Here is a 12,500-nt window from a genome sequence, read left to right on the forward strand (position 1 = left end):
GAAGTACTGACCTATATCAAGAATGCGTGTTTTTGTGCTGTGCTGTCGATCACTCCAAAGCTCCCAAGCAATCAAATTCTTTTCAAGTGACATCGGTTCCCGAAAGTTGACCAATATCAACGTCTACGAACGGAAAAAGAATACGTGAAGTTATTTCATAATTAGTTTTGAATTAGTTTCCTCAAATAATTTTCACTGAGAACGTAATGGCGTCCAAAATGAAAATGTATAAAAAGCAATATGAGGATAGAGTTGCTTGTATTTCTAACATTAAATTGCATTCAAAGATATCTTTATATAGACACACAAGTAATGGGAATAGGAATTAGACTAAAGAATTTATATATAATTTTCAAGGGTATTTATTACATCTGTATATGGACTACATCCAAGAAGAAAACCTGCATCCAGATTTATTAGAATCCTATCTTATTCTACAAAAAACTACGGCATCGCTGTATTTTGAAAACATTTCAAGTCAATACATTTTTAGGATACAAATTAATTTCTATTCTTTAAAACTGTTTGAAAATGTGACACTTGGGTTCAAAACAGTAAATTCTCAGTTTTGGTTGTATATAATCCTCTTTAGTTTCAACATCATGCATATTTCAATGGGTAGTCAATTCTAGTCACTTATAGGTGCGATAGGTGTACCCCATCTTCTCTTCTGACTATGAGAAATTTTGAGCCCAATGTAGCAATCTATGGAAATAATTGATTCAGTAATGCTGGGCATTTCGTGCTTTTCATAACACAAGGCCTACTGAGCCAGTGAATCTTGTCTTTTGACTATAGCCACAGCGACTAAAATGATGATGAGAAAATGTTATGCGGAAATTTGATTATACAAGGAATTACAAATCCTTAAACTTATCTTTGAAGAAAACTCTTAATTCTAAGGTGAGATTCAAGATTTCAATCTGTGTTAGATATGAGAAACTTACTTAAATACAATTTGTAAGTAGCAAAGTATCTTTAAAAAAGGATGGGGATGATTTGGATGGATTTACAATTGATCCGAATAATTGGTTTTAGATTCAAGTTGTTTTTTGAGATCATAAACATGTTTTTTCCCCACAAGATTTAGTCAGAAGAGGAAAGGTAGAGCCCTTGACATATTTTTTTCAGAGACTTCGGGTGTGGTGCGAGGAAAGTGTCTTCATAAAGGAGTGCGTTTCACTAGAAACATTTAAGGGTCAGATTAAACCGGGCGACTGATTAACTCTATCATCGGATTGTATTGTAATGTTTATATACTAAAGGTTGTCCAATGTATGTTTGGTCTACCCTATCTGCGGGTAAAAACTACTAATTGCTAATTATTCTAGTGCAGTGCACATGAAAATGCAATATAATACAATGATTAAACGATGATTTTAATGAAGCTCTTTATTAATTTTCATGAAATTTACGTTTTCTGTCGATCGAGATAAGGATATAAGAAAAACAAAGAAGTATGAGCTCAAAAGTCAGAAGTGAAAGGGTTAAAAGGACCTGTAGAAGAGATAGGTTTATACGATTTAGAAGGCGGATGAAACTGAACGAAAGGAAAGACAACCCGAAATTCTAGTATCTCTGTGATGATATTACCCATACAAATATGCACTATAGTCATAGCATTTTTACAGTACTATGGGTTGAATCCTCGTTCTTTTCTCCAAGTCCATGGAAAGATTTAATCTATACCGCAAATATAACAAAGCACAGCATCCTCGATGAATACAGTATTGAACTGTATTTTCTGTGTACTTATTATAGTTAGATAGACTGGTTCGTTTCAAAGTTTCAGTTAAGTATCATTACCATTAATGATAGTATAACAACTTGTTAAGCTGTTTATATAAGTATTTAAGTAAAACAGACATTCTTACCGTAACAGTGACGTTCTTAATATGTTTTTCTTTCTTTGTGTTCTCCATTAGTAATGTGTAATATTGACCTATGAAATTATATGGAGGAAAACATTAAATGACAGATTAGAATAAATTAACATCTGAGGATTCAGTCAATTTGGAAGTTTTTTAATCAATCATCTATTGATTGTTATTAGCAACTTGTTTGACTCAGATCAGTCATGATTTTGTAGAGCTATGAATAAAAGTCTTCCTGTTGTAAACCAGAGGCTACTACATTGTATTCTTCCCTTTTTTAAGATAATAATGATGTTAGTTTAGGGAGAGTTGGCTGCTACTTTTTGCAGGTCAAACTTCACCGTCATATTGATGCTCTATTGTTGACTCGTTGTTAGAAAATATAGCTAGCCATGCTTGATTCCACAGATTTATGGCTTACTCAAACTTGGACAACGTAAAAATGAATGGAAAGGCTTCCTAAGTTGTTGCACTTCTTTGATATATAAACATGGGCACCCTGGGTAATTAACCAGGAGCATCACGGGCGTACGGACCCAATTCTGAGCCATGTATATTGTTGCAGTCAATATACTGAAGAGACAACTCTGAATAAAGCTATTGGTTGTTACAAGAAAATTTAATCAAGAAAAGAAAAAAAATGATCTCAGCAGACATTTTTTGAGGGATTATTTTTTCAAGGAAGTTGAGTGGAATACAAGAGGCAAGCCAAATCAGAACAAATACCAAATATATCTATGTTATACAGCCTTTTAAGTCATTCTCAATCTCTGTTCCTTGAACTCTGATGGCAGGTCATCAGATATCGTTCATCTAACACATACCTACACATATATGTGTATGTAAATACATACACACACGCGCACACACACACACACACACACACACACACACACACCACACACACACACAGACGTACATCTTTGAGGGTGTACGAAGAACCTACTACTACGATTGGCACATGGTCTGAAATTTTGGGAGAGGCGATAGCAACATCAGTACCAGCAAGCGAGTGCAGTGTCAGTTACGAAGAGTTTAGTAACACTGTACAACTTTATTTTCATCGTTATACTTTCTATTTGTAAAGGCGGTGAGCTGGCAGAATCGTTACCGACCCGGACAAAATGCTTAGTGGAATTTTCTTCTGGCTTTACGTTCTGAGTTCAAATGTCGCCCAGGTCGAACTTACTTTTCATCCCTTCGCAGTTGATGAAGTAAGTGCCAGTTGAGCACTTGGGTCGATCTAATCAACTATCTCCTCTCCCAAAATTTCAGACCTTGTGGCTCTAGTAGTAGGCACAAGTTCTATAAATTCAATCATATTTATCAAAAATGGAGGTGATAAGATGTTAAAATGTCGTAAGAAGTTTATTCATGCATACAATCGTTTCGTACATATATATAAATTCATTTTAAAATTTCCAAAATGTACGAAACGAGTGTATGCATGAATGAATTTCTTACAACTTTTTAACATTTTATCTCCTCCATTTTTGACAATTATGATTGGATTTGTAGAACTTCATTTTATAAATTAATCATACACTTAACACACACACACACACACATATGTGTATATATATGTATATATATATATATATATATATATATATATATATTTATATATCTTCTCACCTTTGTTTAGATATGTAATTCGATCTTCTTCAATGCGTTGAGTGGTTGAGGTTGGCGTCTCCATGATATACCGGTAGCCTGACGTATCATTTTCTCTAAGGGCGAAAACAGAAGATCTGCATTAACATCATTAATTGTTCTTATTGTACGATTGTAAGTAGTAATTGCTTTCCCTTATGACTTTCTGGTCAGGTTTATGAATGAATGGAAAGAGATACATCCACATCACTCACTCACTCACTCACTCACTCTCTCTCACACACACATACACACAAAGATGCACAAATAAATGACTCCAATAGTTAGGAGTCAAATGTTTATGTGTGTTCAAGAGAGAGAGGTGGAATGGGGGCGGTAAAGAGTGACTATATCTATGCGCTTGGTATTTAAAAATGAATGGTCTTTGTATTAGATGAAGGATTACGTCTTCAGGAAAGTTAATGGTCCTTGACTAGGTTTTGACTTTAATATGGCTGTGTAAGAAGAGGAAGGCCAGTGTCAAGATATTCTGCCTGATCCCCAAGACCGATGAAGGAAAATGATGAAGAAACCAAGCATGTGTTACTCTCAGACTGGAGACCAGGTCTCCGGCCTGTGAATAACGCATGTATGGTCGCCACTAAAGCCACTTAGGAGTCTGATGGCTGAAAGATTAAATCAAAAACGGATGCTGTCAACTCGATGGGTTTTCACAGTTTCCATTCATCCAATCTGACTAATAGGTCTTGGGTTTACCCGATGCTGTGGCAGAATACATTTTAACCACATTGTCATTCCTATATAGATTGCAGATAGAGATATTAAAGACATTGCAGTTATCTATGTAATTGTTGAACGCTGTCATTTCAGATAGCGTCATATTTTTCAGACAATGCACCTGGGGCTATATTATCCCACACATCTTTCCCATTTGGCGATGGCGGAGAGTAACCGAAGGAGATTTGGCTGCTATTTCTAGCGGGTAGAGTGATTACTCAATGACTCCTTCGTCCGGTCATATTTGTAGATGTGTCTCCACATATTGTTGTAGATAACAAAAAAAGTTGTATATCTAGACACACCTTGATGATACCAACTAGAGATAGTTTATATGTAATCGGCTATAAATAATAACTGAAAATCGAAGGGGCTAGTGGCCGAAAATATCGCTATTGTAAAGCAGAAAATGATAAATATGAATATTTTCTCGCGGCACACTGACATAAATATGTTTTTGCTTGAACACTTCATAAGTGTGGATTATTTCAACGTTGTAGCTACAAACCCGAGAATGCAATTCTGATATATGAACTAGTTAATTAAAAACTATATGTATGTATGTATGTATGTATGTATGTATGTATGTATGTATGTATGTATGTATGTATGTATGTATGTATGTATGTATGCATGCATGTATGTATGTATGTATGTATGTATGTATGTGTGTATGTATGTATGTATGCATGCATGCATGTATGTATGTATGTATGTATGTATGTATGTATGTATGTATGTATGTATGTATGTATGTATGCATGCATGTATGTATGTATGTATGTATGATGTATGTATGTATGTATGTATGTATGAATATATGTATGTATGTATGTATGTATGTATTTGCAGATTTGTATGTTTCTCATGCGTATACTTGCATATCTAGACATGCTCATGTATACTTAAATGATAACCTTCTGGAAAGTTTTACAGATTTTTACAGTTCCAGTGATGGCTTCGATCTGTAATCTTTGAATCAGCTTTTTCCTTTCTGGTTTTCAGAATTCTAATTTCTCAAGATTGGTATTTAGGCAATGTGTTACATATCCCAGTTCCTTAATGGTTACATGTATAAACTTGAACATGTAATCTGGATAGAGTAGCTGCAGATTTCTCAGTAGTTCAGCGTATGTATGTATGTATGTATGTATGTATGTATGTATGTATGTATGTATGTATGTATGTATGTATGTATGTATGTATGTATGTATGTATGTATGTGTGTGTGTGTGTGTGTCTATGTATGTTTGTATGTATGTATGTATGTATGTATGTATGTATGTATGTATGTATGTATGTATGTATGTATGTATGTATGTATGTATTGTATGTATGTATGTATGTATGTATGTTGTATGTATGTATGTATGTATGCATGCATGCATGTATGTATGTATGTATGTATGTAGTATGTATGTGTATGTATGTATGTATGTATGCATGCATGTATGTATGTATGTATGTATGTATGATGTATGTATGTATGTATGAATATATGTATGTATGTATGTATGTATGTATTTGCAGATTTGTATGTTTCTCATGCGTATACTTGCATATCTAGACATGCTCATGTATACTTAAATGATAACCTTCTGGAAAGTTTTACAGATTTTTACAGTTCCAGTGATGGCTTCGATCTGTAATCTTTGAATCAGCTTTTTCCTTTCTGGTTTTCAGAATTCTAATTTCTCAAGATTGGTATTTAGGCAATGTGTTACATATCCCAGTTCCTTAATGGTTACATGTATAAACTTGAACATGTAATCTGGATAGAGTAGCTGCAGATTTCTCAGTAGTTCAGCGTATGTATGTATGTATGTATGTATGTATGTATGTATGTATGTATGTATGTATGTATGTATGTATGTATGTATGTGTGTGTGTGTGTGTCTATGTATGTTTGTATGTATGTATGTATGTATGTATGTATGTATGTATGTATGTATGTATGTATGGATACGTTTGTGTATATGGATACGTGTGTGTGTGTAAGTATGTATTACATTACTACAATCAGTAGCAATTCTTTGTTAATCTAAATCATATCTATTCTTACTATTGGAGGAGGAGATCCCCTTCGCTCATGAATGACCATGAAATTGCCCCTAGAAAGTTACCCTCCGACGCACAAGTCCAGGCAAGGTTGTTTATGGAAGGCCAGCAGTCACCCATGCATACCAGCCTCCCCTCTCACACCACTGATGTTATCCAAGGGAAAGGCAAAGGCCGATACAGCTTGGCACTAATGATTTCGCAACTCATTTCTACAGCTGAGTGAACTGGAGCAACGTGAAATAAAGTGTCTTGCTCAAGAATACAACACGCAGCCCGGTCCGGGAATCGAACTCACGACCTCACAATCGTAAGCTCGACGCTCTAATCACTGAGCCATGTGCCTTCACCACTTGTGCCTGGGAAGGTAATTTTCTAGGTGCAATCCCATGTATTCCTACTATATGCACAAAGAATCACTTTAAAATGGTAAATAAATTCTAGGTGTGCCTGCAACCGAAACTCAAGAAAGACCACATGTATTTTTATCATGCCATATTGATAACCTTGAATCGAGTACTACAAGCTAATGAAATATCTTAATTATAGAAGGGTTTTCTGTCATGGTTATAAATTATGTCATTGTGAAGGATACAACACATTGCTGATGACAGGGCAGGATACTAACTGTCAGCCTATCTCAGGGTGGGAGTTTCTAGAATCTTGAATCTTAGCCATAAAAATAGCCAAAATATAATATCAATATTCTCAAAAATCTACTTACAATTTTGGTATAACGACACTTGATCCATGTAATTTTTCGGCCCCAGCGATTTGTCCTTTTATGTTCACGGTACTTTGTGATCGGCGTCTTTTAAGGTATTTGGGTTTTTGCTCTGTAATAATCTCAGCCCCAGCCGCTCCTGTTGTTGCACCTCCATAGGGAGGGGCCAACGCTGATTGGGCTTCTTTGAATGCCTGTAAAATACAGATGTAAATAAAAGATGTCAAAAATTAAATTCAGTTATTGAATTGTATTGAATCGTAAGATTGTTGTTGTTGTTGTTGCTGTTGTTGTTATTATCATTATTGACAATATCAGACAATTGTTGTTTTATTTTACTATTGGCCTTGAGCAAATAACGCAATAATTTTGTTGTAAAGATTTCATGTCAATACCTTAAATACATGAGTAAAAGAAAAGAGGCAAATAAGAATTTTATCACATTGAATGGACATTACACTCCAATAAAACTAAAGCAAACAAACTGGAATATGCGATATTAAGCTCACCCCCCACCACACACACACGCACACGCACACAAACAAACACGCATACTATTAAAATTATATGCATGCGTGTGTGTGTATGTGTATATAAAATACTTAGATATATACGTGATTATACAATAATTTTTATATTATATGAAAGAAATTTTAGGAATAACAATAAAGCATTTACTGAGGGGATCTTAATACTAAATGTAGAATAGAATTGTTTCTAAAATTTGTTTTTAGTGGGGCTACAAAGTTTTGTTTGAAGAAATTCCAAAAGACTGGTTGAATATGCTGACAGGAGAAACTTGAAATCTATGTCAAAATTAATGTTATAATGCCTGTATTTATATCCCAGTGGGATTTGATCTTACAATATAAAGGAACGTAACTAAATAACAACGCTTTTTAATCATTGGACCGTCTATCTATTCTACTATTTACCATCCTCAGCTTAATAATGGTTATTAGCTTAGACACAATGCTTTTTTCGAAAATCCCTCCAAAAGTCGAAATTTTATGTAAAAGGAAAATGAATGTACAACAAAGTAGGTCAGAAAAAAGAACGGCTAAAAACGTAAAGAAGCTGTACTAGTTTCTTTTGGTAACTGTCACAATTATTGCAACAAATATTTGAATATAAGTAAGAAAATGCCAAAGTTCGAATTGGGGCAAAATAAGAAATGTTAGAGCGAATAAGAACTCCGTATTCTTTGTGAAATCAGAAAAGATGAAATAAGAGTAAGACAGAACACTAGGTATTTAAAGAATTACAAAATAGATAAATAAATATAAGTAATAAAGTAGATGAAATAAAGACCTAAATAATTCTGCAAATGGCAGAGAAGCTTAAGAAGATCAGAAAACTTGAAAACAGCCAACTCGGTGAGCAAATAATCAGTTAATTCACCTTTGACATTTCATATAAACCTGAAATAACAGACCTGCTAACAAGGAAAGGGATACAAGAGTTATTTTATAAATCATGTGAGATGACGAAAAGTGATATACAAGGCTGTACTTCGTTGATGAGTTCAAAATGAGATCTAAACATCCAGAATTGTCTCCCATACATGCCGAGAAAATGTAAATCATATTAATTGTTGACTAATTATATATATTTTTACGCGCGCGTACACACAAACACACATTAGATTTCAACTGGCCTATTTATTATTGTTGCCGAGAGGTGGCGTAAATTCGTCGTAAATTCGATCGCTCGTAAGTCGGACAGGTCGTATGTTGACGACGACCTGTACACACACACACACACACACACACAGACACACACACATATATTATATATATATATATATATATATATATATATATATATATTATATTATATATACATATATATATACCAATATTTGGAGCGATTCTGGAGATTTGGTACAGAAGCTAGGGAAATGCATTTGTTACTTGTAAATTTACGTCAGATATTTCAATTTTCTGACGTTCTAACCTTAAGGAAATCAAAAATTTTTTTTCTGTCAAACTAATATCTTCAAGGATCTCTCAATATTTTATGATCCCCAATGAAGTCTAAGAGGAAGTTTACCTGTTATTTTATTGCTACATTGCACATGCGTTGCCAAGTGGTAGTAAATTTCCTGAGTCCCGTTTGCGATAGAGTTTCTGTTTCCTTGAGCCAGTTAACCAACTTTTCCCCACCCTCGTACTTTCTCATTGACTGAAATGATTGAGAATGTTCACTCTTGGAACAAAAGGATTTGAAAACTAAGATGTTGGAAACACGACAGTGCTTCTTACTTTTAAAATATGGTTACGTTTGTGTGAACGTAGAACGTGTAATGGTGTATGTAGGTATGTAGTTGAGAATATATTTGTGCTTGTCTGCGTGACAAGGAGAGAGAGGGACAGACAGAGTGAAAGAAAGAGAAAGAGAGAAAGACATAATGAACGAGAGAGAGAGAAAGAGAGAGAAAGAAAGAGAGAGAGAGGTAATGAGAGAGAGAGAGAGAGTGAGAGAGAGAGAGAGAGAGAGAAAGAGAGGGAGAGAAAAGAGAACGAGAAAGAGCATGTTTATGTGTATGTGCTATGAGAGAATGTGTGATAAGGCGGCGAGCTGGCAGAAACGTTAGCACGCCGGGCGAAATGCTTAGCAGTATTTCGTCTGTCGTTACGTTCTGAGTTCAAATTCCGCCGAGGTCGACTTTGCCTTTCATCCTTTCGGGGTCGATAAATTAAGGACCAGTTGCGCACTGGGGTCGATGTAATCGACTTAATCCCTTCGTCTGTCCTTGTTTGTCCCCTCTATGTTAAGCCCCTTGTGGGCAATAAAGAAATAAGAATATATATGTGTGACTAATGCGGAGACAGTAGAGATATGTTTGTGTGTGTTTAGCGCATTTAGCAGGGGATATCTCGTGTCTCCCCATACTTGTGAAATCATGTGGATGTAAATGAATGTATGCATGATTGCATGTTTGTTTTAGGACAGAGGTATGTTAGCTAGTGATTGCGAACGTATCTCTGTTGTACGTGTGTGTGTGTGTGTCTACGCGTTCGTTCGTGTCTGCATGTGTATGTGCGTGTGTGAGTGTGTGCGTTCGTTTGCGTATGTATGTGTATGTGTGTGTGTACGCGTTCGTTTGTGTGTGCGCGCGCGCGTGCCTGTGTACGCGTTCGCCCATAGCAAAAGCGGAGAAAATATACATGAATCGAAAGAAGAAAATATACCTTGATGTATTCGAGGAATATAACGATAGGTGAGAAAAATGGATAAAATAGTAACAAAATAGAGAAATAGATAGGTAGATAGATAGAAAGGTAGGTGGATAGACAAATAGTTAAGCACAGAGACAGTTTGATCAATAGAGATAGAGTGAGATGAGGGGAGGGAGAGAGAAAGAGAGAGAGAGAGAGGGAGAGAGAAGAGAGAGAGAGGGAGAGGGAGAGGGAGAGAGAGAGAGAGAGAGAGAGACAAGGTTAATTGTATTCTGTGAGTTCGTATACGTTCTCGCGAGTAAGCAAATAAATAGAGTGAATATTTTCAGATTATTATTACTACTGAGGTAACTAAAGCATAACGTGTACAAGCCTTTCCATACGACACACCCACCATTTTTCATATCTACTACTACTACTACTACTACTACTACTACTACTACTACTGCTACTACTACTACTTACTACTACTACTACTACTACAACTACTACTACTACTACTACTACTACTACTACTACTCTACTACTACTACTACTACTACTACTACTTAAGTCTGGGTCAGAGCCACAGAACTATTTCATACCATGTGTCATTCTATTATGTCAGTACTCAATGAAGCGTTATTAATGTTAGGGTGTGTCCGTGTGTGTTGTATTAGACTTTATATAGGTGCTATTGTGACACAGGCACTTGTATATAAATTTGTGTAGATACAATTCCACTGCTTACGTTATATATTTATGCGCATAATAGCATATTTACGCACACACACACATACATATGAATACACATCATATTACACTAAACTCCAGAATATATCTATAGATTTTTAGCCAATGTGAAATACAACGAGAGCTGTGTATACTTGTCTTTATATACAATAATGATGTGTTGAAACAAAACACTGGTGATGTATATCTGTATGTATATATGTATGTATGTATACATGTATGAATGTATATATGTATGTATGCATTATGTATGTATCTCTCTATCTGTCAATCAATTAATCAATCTGTCTCTTTAGCTGCGCGCATGCGTACAATGCAAAGAAAGTAAACTTTATTAATTCCTTATATTTTGAGCAACATACCTATCGAGAGAGAAAAAGACAGCCAAGACTGTCACTAAAACCCTAAATTTTCGCGTTTATTTCTCGTTGTTTTGTTGCTTAGCTCTAGTCAATCCTAACTGAACGGATCTATGATCATTTCAAGTTATGATGCTTAATACGATTTTCCTGTTTTATGACGGTAGGGCATGGTTTGAAGGAATTTTGCTACAATTAGTTTTGTTTGTAGTGTTTATCAGTAATTGTAAAGTATGGCCATTAATTTTGTGATGTGGCCAGTCATCTCACTTTACGGAAACACTGGGGCATTTTAATGATTTTAAAACTAAACTCACATGAGTATAGAATATATTATTTCAGAAATAGTACATATTTCGCACGAATTATTCTTCTCAATAACCGCCACCACTCATTGATCCGATTTCTAGAAGCGTTCATTAGGTACAAATATAGTGCTTCAGAGTTATTGGAATCACTGGAATGAGACTTATGACGTCAAAGAAACCATAAGATGCTGATAAATCTAACAAGATATTTCAGCGAATGCTAACAGTTTATTCCTATTTATTCCCAAATGTATTTCTGGTTGATTGTGTTAATTTTTAAATGGTCATTTTTATATTTGACATTGATTGAATTACTTAGGAACTCACTTCAATCTATGACATAGAAAATAGATAAATAGGTTTCGCGTTCCAGAGAAGCCCTCTGGCTAAAAGGGCCTGTTTCCAGAGCGAAGTTAAATAGATGTTTGTTAAACGTGCATATGTAAATCTAATTATAATCTTACTCAGCTGTCAGATCCTGGCGGTAAGCATTGAAAGGAACGACCTCCTCTTTTATCCTTGTACCGGTAATACTCCAAAGATTATGCCTAGAGTGTTTGTAGAAAGAAAAGTTCTTAAAACAGCCAGTTCTTTCACCTATTTTGGCCCTACTGTGACAAACAGTGCTCTAAGCTTGATAAAGAAATTGAAACGCATATTGGCAAAGCTTGTCCAGCTTTTGGCAAACTGTGCCAGAGACTATGGAATAATCATGAGGTTTCTATTAGAACCAAAATTGAAATCTATAAAACAGTCGTCATAACAACTCTCTTGTATGGGGTAGTAAATCTCTCTCTATATAAACGGCAGTTTGTCTGTCTGCGTGTCTGTGTGTCTGTTAGGTTGTACCCTCACCCTGACCACGGCTTTCA

The 12,500-nt window shown here is 35.3% G+C and overlaps 1 protein-coding gene across 4 annotated transcripts in view; it reads right to left on the reverse strand.

The window, feature by feature from the left end:
• Positions 1-12,500, reverse strand: part of LOC115209073 (homeobox protein 5-like) — a 110,001-nt gene that overhangs the window by 21,637 nt on the left and 75,864 nt on the right. For 3 of the 4 annotated variants that reach the window (XM_029777168.2, XM_029777166.2, XM_029777165.2), the window contains exons 3-6: positions 7,048-7,241; positions 3,510-3,625; positions 1,875-1,942; positions 12-123 (exon numbers count right to left, since the gene is read on the reverse strand). In XM_029777168.2, the coding sequence (XP_029633028.1) occupies positions 12-123; positions 1,875-1,942; positions 3,510-3,625; positions 7,048-7,241 (490 nt within the window). The remainder of the gene's footprint in view (positions 1-11; positions 124-1,874; positions 1,943-3,509; positions 3,626-7,047; positions 7,242-12,500) is intronic. The other variant, XM_029777167.2, reaches the window with a different exon arrangement.

The sequence above is a fragment of the Octopus sinensis genome, linkage group LG3 (assembly GCF_006345805.1).
Source record: "Octopus sinensis linkage group LG3, ASM634580v1, whole genome shotgun sequence".
Lineage (NCBI taxonomy): Eukaryota > Metazoa > Mollusca > Cephalopoda > Octopoda > Octopodidae > Octopus > Octopus sinensis.